Raw genomic sequence first — 19,525 nt, 5'->3', positions numbered from 1 at the left:
CAGTCGAGAGGGGAGCCTGGGCCAGTCCCACTACATCTGTTTAGTGATGTAGGGGAAAGCCCTCCCCCTCACTTCTGTCATGAGATGCAGCAGGTGAGCACAGCACACGTTTGCTGCAGGTCACAGCTCTGAGCACTGGCCATGCACAGGAAGGCATTGGATTACGAGGGTTCCTCTGGCATCCCAGCACGTGCATCATTTCTGTCAGAGAAGACACAGCTAAACTGGAATAGACACTTCTTCCAAAACCCACTTGTGGGCTGCTTGTGAAATGTCCCCATGGACCTGTGACCCACAGGCACCTGCACTACAGTGAAGTCAAGTCAGCCCGAAGTCCACCTGCTGCTACAGTGAAGGACTAGCCTTGAGGAGTGACGGCTGCACTAGAAAACTGAACACAATGTAACGTGTCTGTGCCAAAGCATAACATTTTAACATGAATTTTCAATGTCTCAATAGTCAAAAACACTCAAACAAGAACACACAGCATTGGGGGAAAGTGATGGGATTGTTTGTATTCTACTATATTTAAGAGAAAAATAAAGCAGATTTCCTCATCTTCACTGAACTCTTTGCTATATCCACTACAGCAGTGAATTTATAAACAGCTTTGCAAAACATCTTCCTTTACAGAACCCAGCTTGGTAATGCTTTATTTCATCAGGTAAATAGAGAATAGGGAAAGTTCTGCTATAGCTGCTGTCAAAATTGAAATGTTGAAATGTTTTTCAGAATCTATCTTGAAATGTTTTTCAGAATCTATCTTCCCTCAACAATGCTCCTACTAGCAATCTAATCACAAATGAAAATAAAAAAGTTCCATTACTCAGGAAAAAGGAAATCTTTGGCAGGTAACTTGGTAAATACTCAGTAATACCAAAAGCTTTAATCAACAAACGGGATATGCTGAACAGTACAAGGGAATACGAGAATTTCATCTCACACAACAGAATTGAACATCTGAATGTGAAGAGAAAAAAGACAAAGCCAAATAAAACAAATTCAAAGTGCCCATTCACACTGCAATTAAATCCACTGCACACTGCTGCATGCTTTCTGCTAGACTACCAAATAAATTCAAACTGTTAGATATCAATCTAATGCCATGAAGGAGTGGAACAAAGTCTTTTAGATACTACGGCATCGATTTTCAAAAGAAAAAGATGCACAAACTCATACACTTCATTAATTCTTATACCTACTACTATGCATTAAAAGTGTGTGTGCAAAAAAGTATGCAAACAATCCATCAAAAACAATACAATAAAAATTAATAATGATGTAGACAGCATTCACATCAGTATAATACAGGTTTCCAAGCTCTTGCTAATTACCACGAAAGCTGTTCCATCACAGTTACATTCCACACTGTCTAGCACATTAATCCTCATTTCAATGACATATGGAATTTACATAGCTGACTTGTGTCTGTATAAAGCCAGACAAACTAAACTAAAGCATACTAAACATTATTGTTGAAACATAAACACACTGCTAACATCACACCTATATAGTTACATTTCTGTATAAACTTAACTAATTATTAGGCAAAACCCAACACAGTATGATTTAAAACTTTTCAGGTTATATTACTCTTGGCATGAAACCCAGTGATCAAAGGACACCAATGAGTGTTGGTGCTCATGCCCTTAGAGTGCTGACTCAGCACTTGTACTTCAGTACCACTCAGCAGTGACCATGACTTAGGTTACAGCTGACTTTTAGAACTGTAATTAGTTTTGTTTGAACATAAGAAACTTTGGGAACGTTGTCAGCTAACATTTGAAAATTATACTTTAAGTCAAATCTTTTCTACACATCCTCTACCAGCAAAACTCAGAAGGGTTTGTGTAAAGGACTGAATGAGGCCACAACCAACCTGATCTAAAATGGCCCTTTAGTCAAGGTCTTCCAGGCCACCTCTGCTTTATTACTCCATTCATTAAAAACCCAAGATTACTCCAAGTTATATTTTAATGCTTACCCCCAAGTTAAAACTATTTAAAATACAAATCTGAAGTTATTGTTAAGATCTGACATTATGTTTTGAGGACTATCAGATTTCATATTTTTTCCAAATGTCTCAGTACTGAAGATATCATACTGTATCAAACAGTTTTCCTCTTCCCCCAAGGCAATTGTTTCAAAATAACTAAACTGACTACAAAGTTGACTAGGACAGACAAGTTCATATACTTAAAAGATCAGTATAGAATATTGACATTATTCAATAATCAACTGATTTATACAAACTCTTTTAGTACACAAGCTTTTACTAACACACAGACAAGCTAGTTTCCATCCTTTTCTTTCATAACACAAAACTTTATTAGCAGGTTTTTTTCCAAAACAGAAACAGTCTGTATAATTTTCCTCACTATACCAAAGTCACTGAAGCTTTACTTGTACAATATGCAAGGGAAAACCTTGCATATTGTACAAGTAAAACCTCTTTTCCACTGGCAATACACTATGTAACAGCACTCAAAAAAAATCTGATCAAAATTTACAAAATATGTCTTCACAGTTGTCAAAATTACAAAGTACATCTTAACAATTCACCAAATTAGGCTCAGTGACAACAAAGTATAATTAGAAATGCTCTAATACACAAATTGGCATTACTCAAAGGTTTATTTCTGCCTGCTTGCCCTTGAGGTATTGTGTAAGATGATAGCAGCTCTAGTTTTCCCAGGGAACTCCTCTATACCCATCATTACCCAAACAAGTTAACAGGGCTTCTTCATGCAGCTTTTCCTTTACCCATACAACACCCTCTCAGAAGCACCACTCTAAACAATCTTCCCAAACTCATTCTCATCTCTGTGGCCCATGAGAGTGTAAACCTGGCCCATGACATTTCAGAAGCAAGTCAGTAAAAGAGAATAATGAAAAATGTGTGCTTGTCTTATCAACATAAAGCACAACTATGAACAGCAGCTGGACTCTGTTCTCCAGAGGCCTCTGAAATTGCAGTGAATGCACTCTTAAAATTGAATCAGAAATTTTTTTTTTTTTTTTTTTTTTTTTTTTTTTTTTGTTAGTACTGAAATAACATTTTACAGATCTAGGATGCAGAATAATGAGACCTGTCTGGCAATCCCTTCTGGTTAGAAAGACAGCAAAGGTGGGTTTTTTCACTTTCATTTCCTTCCAGGAATATACTTTCCACCTGCCCAGAGCTGAACATGCATAAATGCTACTGTGCAGATACAGTGCCCAGCTTTGACATGCAATTTCATTTTGGCCTAGACAGTCTCCTCTTGTTTCACCAGACCAGCAGCAGAGCAGCACTAGAGAGCTCAGAGCTTGTTTCTTAGACAGCTCAATCTCCACATGGATTCCAGATATGACAACTCTTTATTTGGAGAAAGGCAGATAAATCCAACAGTTGTTGAGAATCTGCTAATGTGTGACAGACAGAATTCATAACAAAAGCAGCACTTGCACTTGACAGCAGAGGAGTCAGAGCTCTGTCTGTACTAACTTCTCTGCTTTGAGAAGATACCAGAAACTCAACCGCCCACCGTGGGAGCTTGGCGCCACAGTCCCTGGCACAGGTTTTGATCAAAGATAACCATCTTTATGTGAAACAACTTCCAGGTTCAGCCAGTGAGCTGGCACAGACCAGCAACTGCTCCCAGCAGGCAGTTTGGATGTGGCCACCCTGCTTTGGAGCATAAGAGTTTAACAGCAATGAAATGGGTGTTCCACTGCCAGCTGCAAAGCAGCCCAAGTACATTAGTTCAGCAGTACAGACCCACCTTTAGCTCAGCAATGCTGTGGCCAAACAGTCCCCAGCACACTCTGCAAAAGGCGTGTGTATTCCTGTTCCCAAGCGAAAAGCTTATTTCATACACTGCTTGCTTTTGTCTTAGTATCTCCTCTGTGGTGTGTAGTTTTTGTATTAGGATAACTTTTTCCAAAACCCCATCACTGTGAAGGCTCTGAAGGCTCTGCATGGCAGAGTATTTGGAATGTTGTCAAGCAGAATTAATACAAAGGTTTGCTTGCATGCAAACAGGAAATGTTTAAGTTCTCCAACTGCAAAATTCCAACTCTTTTCTCTGACCCAAACACTTACATACATGAATGGCTTTACCTTCACACTTCAGTAAAAGACCTGAAAGGAACTTCACTCACAGTTACTGTCCACTGAAGAGACTGGACAGCACACTTGCAGTTTCAGAAGAACCCACTGAAATCACCCTGTGATTTCAATATGCTTTGCTTCAAGTCAAAGCCATTAAACACTCAATGAAGTAGATGGTGCCAAACCCCTGAAATACACCATGCATGTATACTGCACAGCTATGGATATGTGAATATGAAAAAAAAAAACAACAATCCCAAAATGTTGGAAATAGTTAACATCTAGAAAATTAAGTTTGTGAAACACTTAAGTTTGTTGACACTAGATAACTGATACTAATCAATGCTCCAGAAAACATCCTTAGGAGAAGCAGGTTTGTTGTAATGTCAGATGAAGTCAGAAACACTTTTTCCTGAAAGTGATGGAAATAAAATGCAGAATATACCATTTCCAAGGGAGAGCTGATGAAACCCAAACTATAGAACACAAACTAGAAGTTAAAGGGGAGCTTTCCTAGGAAACACACAGGAATGTAATAAAACTGGAACTGACAGCTTTTTTCACAGTTAATTCTCCAGGCATCCCCAGATCTTCACAGGTTTCCCACCAGCCACAAGAAAGTAGTCTGTATTATTTTTAAAGCTGAGGAGGCATAATATGTGTGTGTATATATATATGTATAAATAACAGATCTTCTCGCACCAGGAATATAAACTAAATAGGTGGTTCTGTATGAAAAATCAAAAACTCATTAGCTATATCAGGAGTATTTCCATTACTGGCAGACAGATGGAAGAGGTCAAGGCTGGAAAGGTGACATCCACCATCTCAATCCAGGGTCTGCTGGTCCAACCATATTTACCAATTATCAAAACTCTATTCTATAATCTATTATCAAAATAGTCTTTTGCAAATGTCTACAGAGGCCAAGACAGCCCTGCCCATATCCAAAACACCAGCTTCTAAAAAGATGGCTGTTGAAGTTTAGACATAGAAGTATGTCATTATTCATGTCCCACGACATACAATCACAGAATTGTATGTCATGGGACATGAATAATGACATACTACTATACACAATTTAGAAATGACAAACAGAATATTCTTACCAGGATTTCCTTGTCTATTTTCACTGCACAGCTTCTTAGTTCCTTCTTACACTTAAAACTGGGCCATCTGTTTTTCCACATGCTTAAAAGTTTTACAAGGACTTGGCCTATTGCAAGCCATTGAGACTTCAGCTTCCAAGTCTTTCTCACGACATCTTTTCAGCAATTCCAACACAGACACCTTTACACCTTCCGTAATAAAGCTCCCTGAGTCCTGAAGGATTTCTGGGTCATCCTCTATTCAATTAAAATACTTTGTAGAACAAAGGCATCTTACCCCACATACTACCTACCATTTTTGCAGCCCTGGGGTTTAATGCATCAGCAGAAAACAAACCTTTAAACAGCTCCATTGTAAAATATAAATATTTAATTGTTTATAGCATAGGTTGTTCTTATTGAGGAAAACAAAGACAATCCTAGGCAAACTGCCAGTGTTTTCAAAAACAAGGGTCTACCACAACTATTTTCTTCTATTTGGTTAAGTCTGGGAAACTAATCTGCTGCTGAGGAGTGGCATCTGCTGGCAGACAAGCACTCCACAAAAATCAGATTCACTAGTAAAACAAATAATAATTTTTTTTACAAGACAAATCAGATTTCACATTATTCACAAACAATCCTCACTTCCTTCTGGATTGATAGGATGATGTTTTTCTACACAGTGCAACTCCTTTCAGTTACCCTGATGGTACTGAATTGCCCATGAACCAGAACAACATTGCAAGTGCTACCAGTGAGATTTCTTTTCACTCCTCCATCAGCAGCAGAACTGAAGAACAAAAGGCATGTTTGCCATTTAATTAAAACCCTTCACATCATGGATCTCTTAAATAAATTCTTAAAATGAGTCACCATAGTGGATGTCAAATAGCTCACCAGGGTACTTCACTGTGAACAATAAACTGAATTTAAAAGGCCCAAAAAACAACTCAATATCATGATTTGCTGAACACCTTAAAATTAATTCTAAGCATAAAATCAAGTTTAAACTACTGCAAATAAAGTATATAGACAGAATCAGGAATTGAACATGAAGCAAAATACCCCTAATTTTAGAGCAGCCTGCTTGTACCACAGCCAAAAGCTGATCTACACCTTCCACAAGGTTTTATTATTGGAACTGTGACAAACTGTAACTTTTTTGGCTTAAAATATCATGGTGGAAAACTGACACATGTCATATTCATTTTGAAAGGGGAAAAAAGGGAAAGAGACCCAGTTTAAATGTTTCACTGGTATCCAGGAAAAAAAGCAGGAATAAATAATATTTTTATACTATATTTTAATTTTTTAAGAAAACTTTATACTCTAGACAGTACTATGCAATACCAACATATTTTGCCATAGCATCTAAAATGTGACATTTCTAACAATAAAGCTTTTCATTTGGTGAAAAAAAATTTGCATTTGCGCTATTACTATAAACTTCCAAAAGTACAATTGCTTTAAAACTCAACAGATCCACTACGAAAAAAATAAAATAAATAGAACTTTTTAAGAGTTTTGTATCTACATACTGAGGCTCCATCTGCTCTGAGCATACTCTCCTGGGCACTTCCATGGCTGATCTGAATTTTATAATCAGAGAATATGCCAAGTTGGAAAGGACTCACAAGGATCAGTCCAACTCCTGGCCTCGCCCAACGCCATCCGCAAGAGTCACACCCTGGGCCCAAGAGTATTGTTTACCAATGCAAATCCAAACCAGAAAGCACATTATGACAATATTATGACTAAACCACGTGGAAACCTCAGTAGTGTTTTCTAATTGCAAAGCCTTCTCAAAATCTGCATCAGTAAGTTAACAATTCTCAATATATATTTCAATAAATAATTTAACAATAATTGAATCTGTAGGAATTCTAGTTTGTATTAGAAAATTCAGCAGCCTCTTTTTTCTAGCATAGAAACAAGGCTTCTCTAAGTATTTGCTGCCATCATGTGTACACTTTAGAAACTGCAAACTTATAAACAATACTTTTCCTTCATCAGGTCAAAAATCAGCCAGGAAAGTACACATAAGGACATTACAGACTTCAGTCAGGTGATGAGTTACAAGGATTGCTGATGTAATATGAATTCTCACCTCAAAACAGACTGCCTATTATAATCCAAATTCTGCTATAAAGACCACCTGCTTTCACTTTACAATCATAAGAAGCAAGAAACTGATTATAAGTAAATAGTATTTGATAGCCCACAAAAAAATAAACCAGTTGCTCTGGCTTATTTCATGCATGAAACATTTCTTCTGGTTCAGGAACAAAAAGAAAAAAAAAGAAAATAAAAGAAAAAAAGAATGTTGCAGTGACCTAATGTGCATTTCCTCTAAATTACAGAATAGAATAGTTCAGCAAGAAGGAAAAAAAAATACTATAAGGCTGCATAAAACTAGTTTATCAAGTTTACACCATTCAGTAATTCCCACAGAGAAAGGGAAGATGCATCTACATTGTGCCTGTTGTTAGCCAGTCTTGAAATATGGGTGCAAGGTCAATTTAGAAGGTATTTTACAGATTTACCTAGTTACTGCAGTGAGGAAAAAAGTGCATCATGCTCTCTTTCATCCTAGACCGCTCTGTCTCTTACTAATATCCCTGAAAGAATAAAAAAACCAGCACAATAACAGGACTCAAGTCCCCCACGTGTCAATAGGCCTAAAATCCAACAGTCAGTAACTCTGCATCTAGTAGGACTTCTAACTTTTTCATTAGAAATCCCTCATTACTATACATCGCTTCTGGAAATGACCTTTAAAAGCTAGAAGTTCCAACATTTTATCAGATACTATGATTAAATATGTTATCTAAATTATATTCTTCAAAAATACAGTTTGAAATCAGCAGCTTTCAGACACAGAAAGAAAATATATTTCAGCAGAAATTCTCTGTCCATGGATTCCCAGAAGTGAGCTACACAAAAAGCAGGTTATCACTAAGAAGACGTATAGTCGTAAGTACAGTCAGCTTCAGCCTCAAAATAGCCAAAGCTCTCAGCATTACAAAACACAGCTAAAGCAACATGAATGGTAATAAAGATGCCACTAAATACAAGGTTATGAGGTCAAAATCTGAGCTTCAGCTTCCTGCAAAAAACAATATTCAATTAAATTACTTTAATATCAGTCAACTGTGTAAAAAAATCCCTTTCGTTTTTCAATGAAAAATGTAAATGTCAGTACATCCTAAGTATAGCTCTATATATAAAAAATCTGGGGCTTTAAAATCCTCCAATATGCATAACTCTATTAGTGCAACCTTCATATTACACTGGAAGAAAAAAAAAAACCCAAAAAAAAAAAAAAACAAAAACAAAAAAAAACAAAAACAAAAAAAAAAAACAAAAAAAAAAAAAAAAAAAAAAAAACCACCACAAAAGGGTTTATAAACAATTAGTCTGCTGTGCTCCAGATCCCATTTTAACTTGCAGAAAATACTAGTTTTCTGTCGACACAGGACAGAAAGGCACATCTATACAGTACATGCAATTACAGCACTCATTATTGCAGTAATTACAAAATATGGTACTTGACAGCACTTGTAGAAAGTTGGCAGTGTTTAGCATTGATAGTGGAAATGCACTGACAAGGCGTAAAACCTTCCATGCTTACAAAACACTACACGCTGACAATGTTCACACAAGTACCAAACAAATGCTAGAAGGAAGGTGTCAATAAAATACAAACAAGCAGAAATCCTTATAACTTTGTAACTGCGATTCATACTCTGTTTGTTTGTTTGACCCATTACATTGTCTTAAAATGCAACAAAGTTCGGACCTGGATACCTTGTGCTGCAGAGCAGGAGGAGTTAAAGGACATGAACAATTTGCTTGAATTGTACAGCGAGAGCTGTGAGGAAAAGCTGTGAGAAAGAACTGCAGAAACTGAGGAAGATACATAAAGAGGCAACTGCAGAAACTGTGTCCCCCTCCCAAAGAACAGAACAGCCTGCTGTGGTAAGTAATTGCACAACAAAAAAAATATATATTATGGCCTGCTATGCACTAAATTGCACATAGGCTGGACAGTTGGAAATGGTTATGCAGAAGCTAAAAGAGTATAAATATCTGTGCCTTTTGGCAATAAATGTCCTTGCAGCATCACACTGCTTGGTTTGTGTCTTTCGGTTGCTGTTAACCTTCATCTGAAAACCTAACCTGATAAGGTTTTCTAAATTCTACTGCAAAATACTTTAAATACTAAAAACAGGGCTATAACACTGGGGCAAAAGAACCAGAATACCCATCTGTGCTGTTTCCTTTTTTTTTCTGTTTCGTTTACATATAAGAGAAAGCAAAAAAATCTAGCAACACTCATACTTGCACACATACAACTTGAAGAAATCCTTTTAAAACATCCATTTGCGTTCAGTAACCTGTGTCAAACTGAAATGAAATGGTTGTCAAGGAATACTGAAAAAGAATCAGCTTAATTCAAAGCAAATAAGATAAACTTAAATGCAAAAGACTTTGGATATATGAATGCACAAAATAACAGACTGCTGGTCATTGCAGCTCTAACTCAAAAAAATCTATCTACATATATATTTTATATATATAAAAATATATATTATATAATATTTATTTATATTATAAATATATTATTTTATAAATATATTATTATTTTTATATAAATATATTATATATATTTTTATTATTTATATTATATACATATATAATTTATACATAATAAAGGCTTTTAATTCCTTAAGTTACACACACATACACAAGAACAATGCTATGTCAGGAACATGGCTATGCATATGCTATCTCATATGGCTTGGACAGAATTTTATGCCACCACTAGATGGAAACCTGAATTACCTTTTAAACTGACAATTCTGTAAATGCTCATTACTGGTTCTGCTTCTTCTGTTTCTGGCTGTTTTCTTATTTAGAGATCTATTCTCACGCTGGCTGTCACTAACCTGTACTCATCAGGAAGGTACAGGTCCTGCTCATGGAGCAGACATTCACAGAACTTCTACAGTATCTTCAACCCTGAGAGTATTAACCCTGAGAAACACACCCTGCCAGTGCTAGTCAATGCAAGGAATAATCTGTTAACACTCATTAGAGATGCATCCCACTTCTACAGCAATTTAAACTTCCCAATCTAAGCTACAACTAATAAAATTGCTATACTCTACTGAGAAATGTCAGTTTAGGGATTCAATGCATGCCACATTTTAAATATCCATGGCATGCTACGAAACCATCTGAAATTTATAAACCTATTTTCACATCATGTATTTTATACTTGCAATGTACCTGAGGTGACTGGCACATGTCAGTGACTGACATTACTGCTGGATGTCACCCCTATGACTTGGGTATGATTTCCTGCTGTGTCAAAACAGTTGTAAATAAAAACTTTAACTAGCAGATAAGCAATTACCAAAACAGCCATCTGACTAGCTACATGCAATCATAGATATGATAGCATACAGATAATTGGCATGGTAACATGACAGAAGCATTGAGAATACTAATGACACAATTTATTATATTTTTGATTTAGAAAATACAGCAAAGGTCTAAAACCAGTAGATATACAGGAAAAAAAAACCAAAAAAACAAACACCACCAGCAAGAAATCACTGGCCTCAGCAGTGGCCAGGCAAACCTGAAAGAGAATGATGCTGCTTTCTAGATGAGAACTAACAAATTCCTCTTCCTGCAATAGGTGTCATCATGCACAAGACAGTGGGTAACCACCAGGCTACCCCAAGTCTCACCACTTCAGAAAGCTCCCAGACTGCCTGGATTCTCTATGGAAGAGAAGCAGACACCAGCTCCTGCTTCTAAACCCAAATCTGAAAGAGCACTGGAAGGATGGAAGTGATGGCATAATATGAAGAAGATGTTATTTGCATGAAACGTCACAACAGGTATTCACAGCAAAAGGTCAGCCTTTGCAATTGCACATAAATACCTAATTCAGGACACTCATCAAATCATGAGTGTACCCAGGCAAAACTTCATCAGAGGTAAGACTTCAAATCCTACAACCAAGCAGGCCACCAGGAACGCCAGGCCAGAGCAGCAGCCCGATTTCCTGCAGCCACTCATGCCCAAAGCCCATATGCTCTTCAGTTTATCGGCCACAACACACTGGCTCTCAGAAAAGTGCAAAATTCCTTCCTACCTTCTGAGAAAAATAGAAGAAAATAGAGGAAATTGAATCCAATTTCTGACAAATTAATAACTAGTGAACACCCTAAGTAGGGGATAAAAACATGGGACTCAGTAGTAATTTACTCTTAATAATGTTTTCATCCAGATAGCCAAAAAAGTCACTAAAAGCAAATTCTGATGTATTCAGTAATGTTAAAATGAAATACTACTCTAAAATCCTATTTCACAACTTCAATAAAAGTAATAAAATGGCAAAAATCCTAAAAACATATTTTACTTTTAAAAAAAAATTTCTTTATCAGGCAAAGAAAACATCTCTTATATAATGTACTTCACTGAAACTGAGAGCAGAATTCAGAATGCCAGCAGCTGTTTTATACTTATTCTACCTACATTATTTGCTGAAAGACAGCACAAAGAGCAGCCCACACATCCCATTCCCATTTCAGTCCGACTCCAGTACTGGCCACAATTTCCTCTTCCACCCTCTTTGACTATTTGCTCTTCAAATTCTCCATTCAACATTTCAACATATTTTTGAGAGCCAGTAGTTTAAAAATAAATCAAGAAGGAAAGGGAAGATCATAGTCGCCCAGAAAATTTAGAAATAAAAACTTCTGTAAGTGTATCCACTTGTGAGCAGAAAAAGACATATCAGAACAACTCTATTCTCTAAGATATGACAGCATCCCACAATCATCCCAGCAAGGTAAATACTGCAAGTGACGCAGGCAACTGAAAATAAATTTGATGAATGACAATTACTTTCATTGCATCAAATACACCGATTCAAAAATTTAGTCATTCCTGAGAGGCTACATGACAGTTCATTTGAAAGCTTGTAAAAGGGTTTCAGGGTCTAGTGTAGCCAAAGAATTTCAAAGGCAATTTATTCAACCTATTAGATTGAGAAAATGTTGTGCAATTCTGCAGAATGATTCTGCTTGTCTTAGAGAAAATCCAGGCCCTCTCATCTACGAGGTCAGGCTTTTTAAAAAAGCCAAACACAAAATGGTCATTTTCAAAATTAATGCTTAAATGTGAAACAAATTGCTACTGAAATTATTTAGCTGCATATTGTACCAATTGCAATCTGAATTGAAGTAATCAATACTATCTTATATAAGTATTCTCATCAGCTACCACAACTTAGAAGACTGCTGAACTAATTGACTTATCATACCTGTCAACATTAATTCAATAGTATTCCAAGGTAATATTCAGTATCAATCTAATTATATCAGCAGTCTCCTGTAAACGAGTACCAATTATTTTAATTAAAATATTAAATATTTAGAAAATAGATAGGAACATATATTAATAATTTATATACTTAATTTGAATCTGCCTGAACAAGTATAATTCCTGAACAACAAAGCTTACTTTCTTTGTATCTCCCTTTAATATTTTCCAGCAGGCTTCCAGACACAAACTAGCAATCCAATACCAATGATAGGAAAACCACAATATTTATATTCTTCTACTTTTATATAAACATAGGGACTTGCAGTTGTACCCATTGATTGTACCCACTTAAAAACTCTTCCAAGAATATTCAGTGGATAGTTTCCCTATTTTATAAATGCAAATAGATCAGGTGAGGTTTTCTACAAAATTTCATTAGCCATCTATATGGTTGACTCTAACACTAAATCCCTCAATTCCATTCTAAACATGAGATCCTCTCTCATCTCATTTACAGGAAAACAACATGAACCACTCACATCCTACAGCAATATCATTTTAGAGCTTTATACCTCTTTTTTTTCCCCCTTTATTTTTAAAGCTGAGCTTAGAAATCTCCCTACAGGTTTTCCACCATGTTTCACAAGAAATAAAGGGAATTTGTTCCATTTGTGAGATACAATCACAGAATCATTCAGACTGGAAAAGACCTCTAAAGTCATGGAGTCCAACCTTTGATCAAACACAGCTTGTCAACTAAAACACGGCACTAAGTGCCACATCCAATCATCTCCTGAACACTTCCAGGGATAGTGGCTCCACCATCTCTCTGGGCAGTGTGTTCTTAACAACCATTTCTGTGAAGAAATTCCTTCTGATATCCAACCTGAACTTCCCCACGGTACAACCTGAGACTATGTTCTGTCACTAGCTCCCTGAGACAAGAGGCCGACACCCACCTGGCTACAACCTCGAATTAATACACCCAGGTCTCTTGAATCAACATAATTTAAATAGCAAGGGGGGCAGGGGCATCATTTGAGGCAACCATAATGTGATTGAAATGCCAGGCCTGTTTTCTAAACGTTTAGCTAATATGAATCCAATTGGAGGACAAGAAAGCAAACCACAGGCTATGAACTAGAACATTCACGTACCCCCAGAAGGTCTGACTACCCAAAGAGAGCCTGAAGAGTTTTAGCTACAGTCAAGTAGTTTCATGTTAAAATAAGACATCCTTGGAAATTTTCATTCAAAAAGCATTTCAGATGACTTATTAAGATTACACTTCATATTGAAAGCCTCATTCAAAGTCAAGAAACATCACTGCAATCATCATATCCATAATCTTTACCCTCTGATGAATATACATCAAGATATATTACTTTAACATAAAATTAAGAATACTAATTTTCTGTAACATGAGACATCATGCCACTCTGTACCAGACGCCCTGCCCTGCATGCAACAGAAGGCATGAGGAAAGAATCTTTCCAGATGGAAGCTGAATATTGACAACACAAAGTGCATACAGCAAGGCATATGCTTAGTCTAATAAACAAGCAAATTGGGAAGAAAAATGTTGGAAATGCAGCATGCCAAAATACTGTTATCAGAGCTGTAAGTACACGTTTTTCCTAAAAAAAAAGAAACTTAACAGGAAATTTAAATGACCGGTTTGTACTAATGTTGTAGTCACATCTTTAGGTGGATTGTTTTGTTTGGTTTGATTGGGGTTTTTTTTTTTGTTTTGTTTAATAAAATTAGAGGCAAGAAGTACAGTTATGGTTCATGTACATGAAGCAGTAGCATTATTCAGCTTCACTCATGGCTAACTGTGTGACTCTTAGGCAAGAACTGGGCACTTCACAGCCATGCTGGTTTCCTGCAAGAACTGTCCTGGAGTTTCCAGCCTATTTCTGGTCAAAAGAGTGTCCTGCTGCCCAGGAAGGGTGCAAAGAATAAAACACAAGAGAAACAAGCTGTGCACAATACAACTGCTCACCACCTGCTGACTGACCTGCTGCCCACACTTGAGCAGTGATCAACCCCTCATGGCCAACTTCCCCCAGTTTATATACTGAATGTACTACAGGTTGTATGGTGTGGAATATCCACTGGGCCAGTTTGGGTCAGCTGTCCTGGCCATTCTCCCTCCCAGCTTCTTGTGCATCTCCTCACTGGCAGAGTATGGGCATCTCAAAAATACCTGATTTACAGTAAGCACACTTAGGAACAGCTAAAACAGTGCATTACCAACATTATTCTCATACTAAATCCAAAACACAGCACTGAACAAGCTACTACAAAGAAAATTAACTCTATCTTAGCCAAAGCCTGGACAGAGGACTGACTCCAACATGAATTAATTAGCATGTAATTAGAGCCCAGAATTACCTAATCCCAGTTTGCCCACAGTCTACTTTCCTCAATTACCTAGCTCAAGTCTTCATGGGGCTGGGAACCACAGCATAACATAAGATGCAAAGCAAGTCTCACAGGCCAAAACTGTGAAAGTCCGATTTAAATTCCACACTTGAAATGGATTATTATTTGGGTGAGAAAAAGACCCCAGAACAAAATAAAAATTAAAGATGAGAAGAGACACTTAGAGTTAACTACGTGCTAATATCTCCCAGCATCTTGTTACAAGACAGACATATTTGCAAAGTTCTTTATACTCACACACTCAAAACAGTTATTAAATTAGTTTCCTTTCCTTGAACATATCATAGCTAATAGCACTAAATGTCAGGTTTCGAAATTCAACTTCTGTTACTTGTAGTCTAATTTTTGTCACCATTTTCCCTATAATCTACATTTAAAACATTTCAAAACTGAGAAACATTTTCACTACTTGTTTATTTCACTTTAAAAATGGCTAAAGATATCTCAATGTAAACATTTCAATGTAAATATTTCCTTCCTTTTCTAAAACTATTTTAAGGAAGATTTTAGCACTGAAAATAGTAACCTGTAACTTGTCTCTTTAGCTCATGTTAAAATTGAAATCAGTGATGCGGAAACATTTCAGCAGTATCAAGTAAATGGCAATTGAGAATTACAATAGCATCAGGCATTTGAGAGGTAGATACAAATTTCTCTGATTTGAGGATCTATCAGTTGGCAAGAGGCAATTAAAATACACTTATTCCTTTCCTCTGTAGGGAATACCAGGCAGTCTTCTCCCTGCTTATTTCTGATGCCCCAGCCCAAGTTACTTTAACCCACAAGATTTCAGCTATGTAGGCAGAAGGGATGGGGCAGTTCTCCCCCACTACTCTCTCTAAACTGGGAGGCAATGGGTGCTACCTTTGCTAACCACTTTCCACCGCAAAGCAGAACAGAACTTCCTTCCACAGAAAGGAAACAGTTTTGAGATTCAAAAGTACTACCAAACCAGTAGCTCAAGGAGCATGAAAATTCGTGGGAAGCTTGTCTATACATCTGTCTCTCGCAGCTGTGTTCAGCTTTAACTGAAGCTTCTCCTCTGTGAAGTGTCTATACATTTGCCTGCCATGTGCAGGACCTATTAATATGCTGATACCATACCCCTGCTGGGGTCCAGGCGCCTGGAGAAAGCACCTTAGGGCTCTCCCTCAGCTGTTTGTGGAACTGGTTACCTCATCACTTGGGAGGGATCTGCTTTTCTCTCCTTGGTGAAACCAGGCACCAAGTTCAGGGGAAGGGGTGTTAAACAGAGAAGCAATGTTCATATAAGACTTGTCACGGAAAAAATCATACTCAAAAATGAAATGCAAGTTCATAGGGAAGCTATTTACATCTCTGTACTTAGCTAACTATAATTGTACAATTAGTTATGTATGTAGTTATAAATATTTATATAGACTTATACAATGCATTATTATAGAACATACAGATAATTCTGCGTAAATTTTTATTCACATGTTTATCCATAGCTAATTACATAACTGATGTCACTCTGTTACATATACCTGTGTGTGCACAAGCATGATCACACACGTTTGAGGCAGGCAATGAGAACCATAAAGGATAACCTGCCTAGAGTTACAATGCATTCCGCAGCTCTGTAAGGAGTTCGCCCTTCCCGGGAGCACGCCCGAGCAGAGAGAACCCGCTGGGCTGGAAAACACCTCTGAGATCACCGAGTTTGACCTCCGAAGCGCTGCGGCGGCCCGGGAGCCCCGGCCTTGCGGGGCCTGTCCCCTCGCGGGACGCTCCCGGCCGCCTCCCTGCCCCAGGCGGCGGGCACTTGCCTCCCATTCCCGCAGGAAGCGCTGGGCCTCGGCGGGCTCGGCCGCTTTGTGTCTCCGGAACTCCTCCTTGACGTAGCGGTCGCCCAGGTCGCGCAGGGCGGGCGGCAGCGAGCGGTGCAGCTGCAGGAGGCGGCGGTACAGGCGCCGCGCTCCGCCCGCCATGGCGGCCCTGGGGCGGCCCGAGGGGCCGGGCCGCGCCTGCTCCCAGCCCGCGGGGCCGGGCCGCGCTCCGGGAGTGCTTGTGAACATGCATGGGACGGGTTGGTTCACAAAGACGGGTGCAGGTGGCAGAGATCACGATAGATTAGATAGATAGATAGATAGATAGATAGATAGATAGATAGATAGATAGATAGATAGATAGATAGATAGATAGATAGATAGATAGATAGATAGACAGATAGACAGATAGATAGATAGAACAGTTCATTTTTGGCTGCAGGTTCACCACCAGAAGAACGAAGTGTGCACTTTATACCAGAGTAGAATGTGGCACAAATTAATTCGGCCACTAAGCCCAAGTTTCATACGCTTAAATTTGATTTACTTGTGTTTTCACTATGAGACGAGAGTGGTCACAGCAGGAGACTTGGCGGCCTGCGTGGGGCTCTGGGGGCTTGGGGCACCCCCTTGTCCCTGCCGAGCTCCTGCCTTCTCCTACTTCCCACTCACAGCTCAAACCCCAACTCCCGAGCTCTCCATAAAGCCTTTCCAGCTGCTTAACATCACATCCAACTCGCCCATGTGGAAAAACCTTCGCATGTCAACAGTGATGGATATTATGGAAAAAGCAGAGTCAGGCAGTGGCAGCAGGGGCAGGAGTCCCGCCTCAGCCCGGTGAGTGTGAACTCCTTCCAGCCAGTGACATTACTCATGATTCCAGACAAAAAGGAAACATTTCCATGGGGCCGGGGAGCGTTAAGCTTTACTAAGATACTAGGAAATTCCATAAAAATGTACTGCCTCACTGAAAGCCCAAGTCACTATATGAGAGCAACAGAGTAAAGAGCGAAATGCCGGCTATTTTACTGACTATTATTTCTTTATGTTTATTTATTGTCCTAAGCGCTTCATTGATGGAAAACTGAAATTCCCAGTAACACAAAGTTACTGAAATAAAAGCAAATGCTTATAGGTTCACTATTCTCAACGACAGTCTCCTGTCCTTTCCGTGCCAGTGGTGGTGTCGGAGTGGGCAGTCAGGCCCTGGCAGAGGTGGCCTGATCCTCAGATTGGCTGGTCTTGCTATATTTTCAAACTATTTTCTGAAGACGTTTCTTTGAGGGAGGATCTCTGGACCTAATGCATTTTGTCTACTGTATGTCCTTCAATATGTTCACAGTTTAAAAGGATTGAGGTTAGAAAACTGATTTGCTGTATCACTTATTTGCAGTAATGCAATTCCTCTGAATCATCTCAGGGTGCATTCATTTAGAGAATTTATTTAAATATTTTATTATATCTTGACCACGATACTCATGTTGCACATTGAGAGCTTTCTCCTTGCTACATCCACCCTGTTTGGTTTTTAGGAATCCTCTTCCTTCCATGGCCTCCTTAAGCCCTCTGCTGGGCACTCACTTTGCCACTCAGACACTCACTAGGCTCAAATACCAACTCAGGCAAATCTGTGACCTTCGATGTTTCTTACATCTTGTCTTCCTGTCCACAGAGACCAAAAGCCATTTTTGCCCATTCTGTGGGGTAGATGGTTCCTGCCCAGGAGGATTCCTGCAGCATCTCTGCACCTCCAGGCTGCTTCAGCTGCAGCTCTTGAGGCTTGTCCTTGTGCCTTCCCTAGGTGCTGCTAGGGGAGTGAGGATTTACCAGTGAATTCCCCATGGAGGAGAAGATAGAGCTGTATGCTCATCAAGCTGCTGATAACAGTCTAAGTTGTCAGTCTTTGTCTATTAAAAATTTTTATATGTCTAAGTCTTCCAAAGTCTCTGCACTATCAGACAATGTAGAGAGATAGCAGAGGCAATTGAGTGCCATATTCTTTGTGTATGGGCACAAAAGGACTCACCATGAGAACTCATTAAGATATGATACAATATTGAAGGTATTATTTCCATATAATAATTTCTCAGTCATCAGTATTCAAAATATCTGTGCCACACTTTTAATGCAGGCACAATTTCAGTTAACACACGTGAGTGAAACTCCTTTGCTTGCTTCTTGTTGGTGCCTGCCTCGGCTTCCAGGCAGCACTGTTTCTGTGCAGGGCACTGGGGCATCTGTCCTGCTGCTCCTGGTGTTCCACAGCCTGCGAGTGCTTCTTAACTTGCATCAAAGGAAGAGGAAACTCAGGAAAGTGGTTCATGCCACTCCTTTTTGGGCAGGTGGAGGCAATTAATCACCATTTCCTTTCAAGTGTCCACAGAAGGAGTACTGTGGTACATGTGATTTAGACAACCCATAATGGATTATTCTGTATCTGACTGGGCTTTAGAGCACTGATTCAGTGTTTGTTGTGCTAGAATTGGTGCAAGTCCTACAAAGATACCAGAGTGTCTTAGTGCCATAATCCATCATAGTGCCTTTGGATCTGGGGAGGTAGTGTCAGCTCTGCAATAGGTCAGCACAAAGGCAGGTGGAGTGGCTTAGCCACTATTAAATCTCTATTTCCATGGCTAGTAACAGCGTGAGCAGCATCTCAGCTTTTTCCCAAGGATATACAAGAAATCTGTGGTAAAGCATGGGTGCAAAGTGGTTTCTTGGCCATCCTTCTGAGCCTTTGACCCTGTGAATCTGCCAGA

The 19,525-nt window shown here is 38.7% G+C and overlaps 1 protein-coding gene across 1 annotated transcript in view; it reads right to left on the bottom strand.

The window, feature by feature from the left end:
- Positions 1-16,928, bottom strand: part of SDHAF3 (succinate dehydrogenase complex assembly factor 3) — a gene marked incomplete at its 5' end in the record, with an annotated part of 28,505 nt that extends 11,577 nt beyond the window's left edge. The window contains one exon of the mRNA XM_083855837.1: positions 16,767-16,928. Coding sequence (XP_083711963.1) covers positions 16,767-16,928 — 162 coding nt within the window. The remainder of the gene's footprint in view (positions 1-16,766) is intronic.
- Between the last annotated feature and the right edge of the window lie 2,597 nt (positions 16,929-19,525).

This window comes from Zosterops lateralis (assembly GCF_965231275.1).
Source record: "Zosterops lateralis genome assembly, chromosome: 1".
NCBI lineage: Eukaryota > Metazoa > Chordata > Aves > Passeriformes > Zosteropidae > Zosterops > Zosterops lateralis.
The sequence above is the reverse complement of the archived record's forward strand: the minus strand, read 5'-3'. Positions and strand labels throughout refer to the sequence as shown.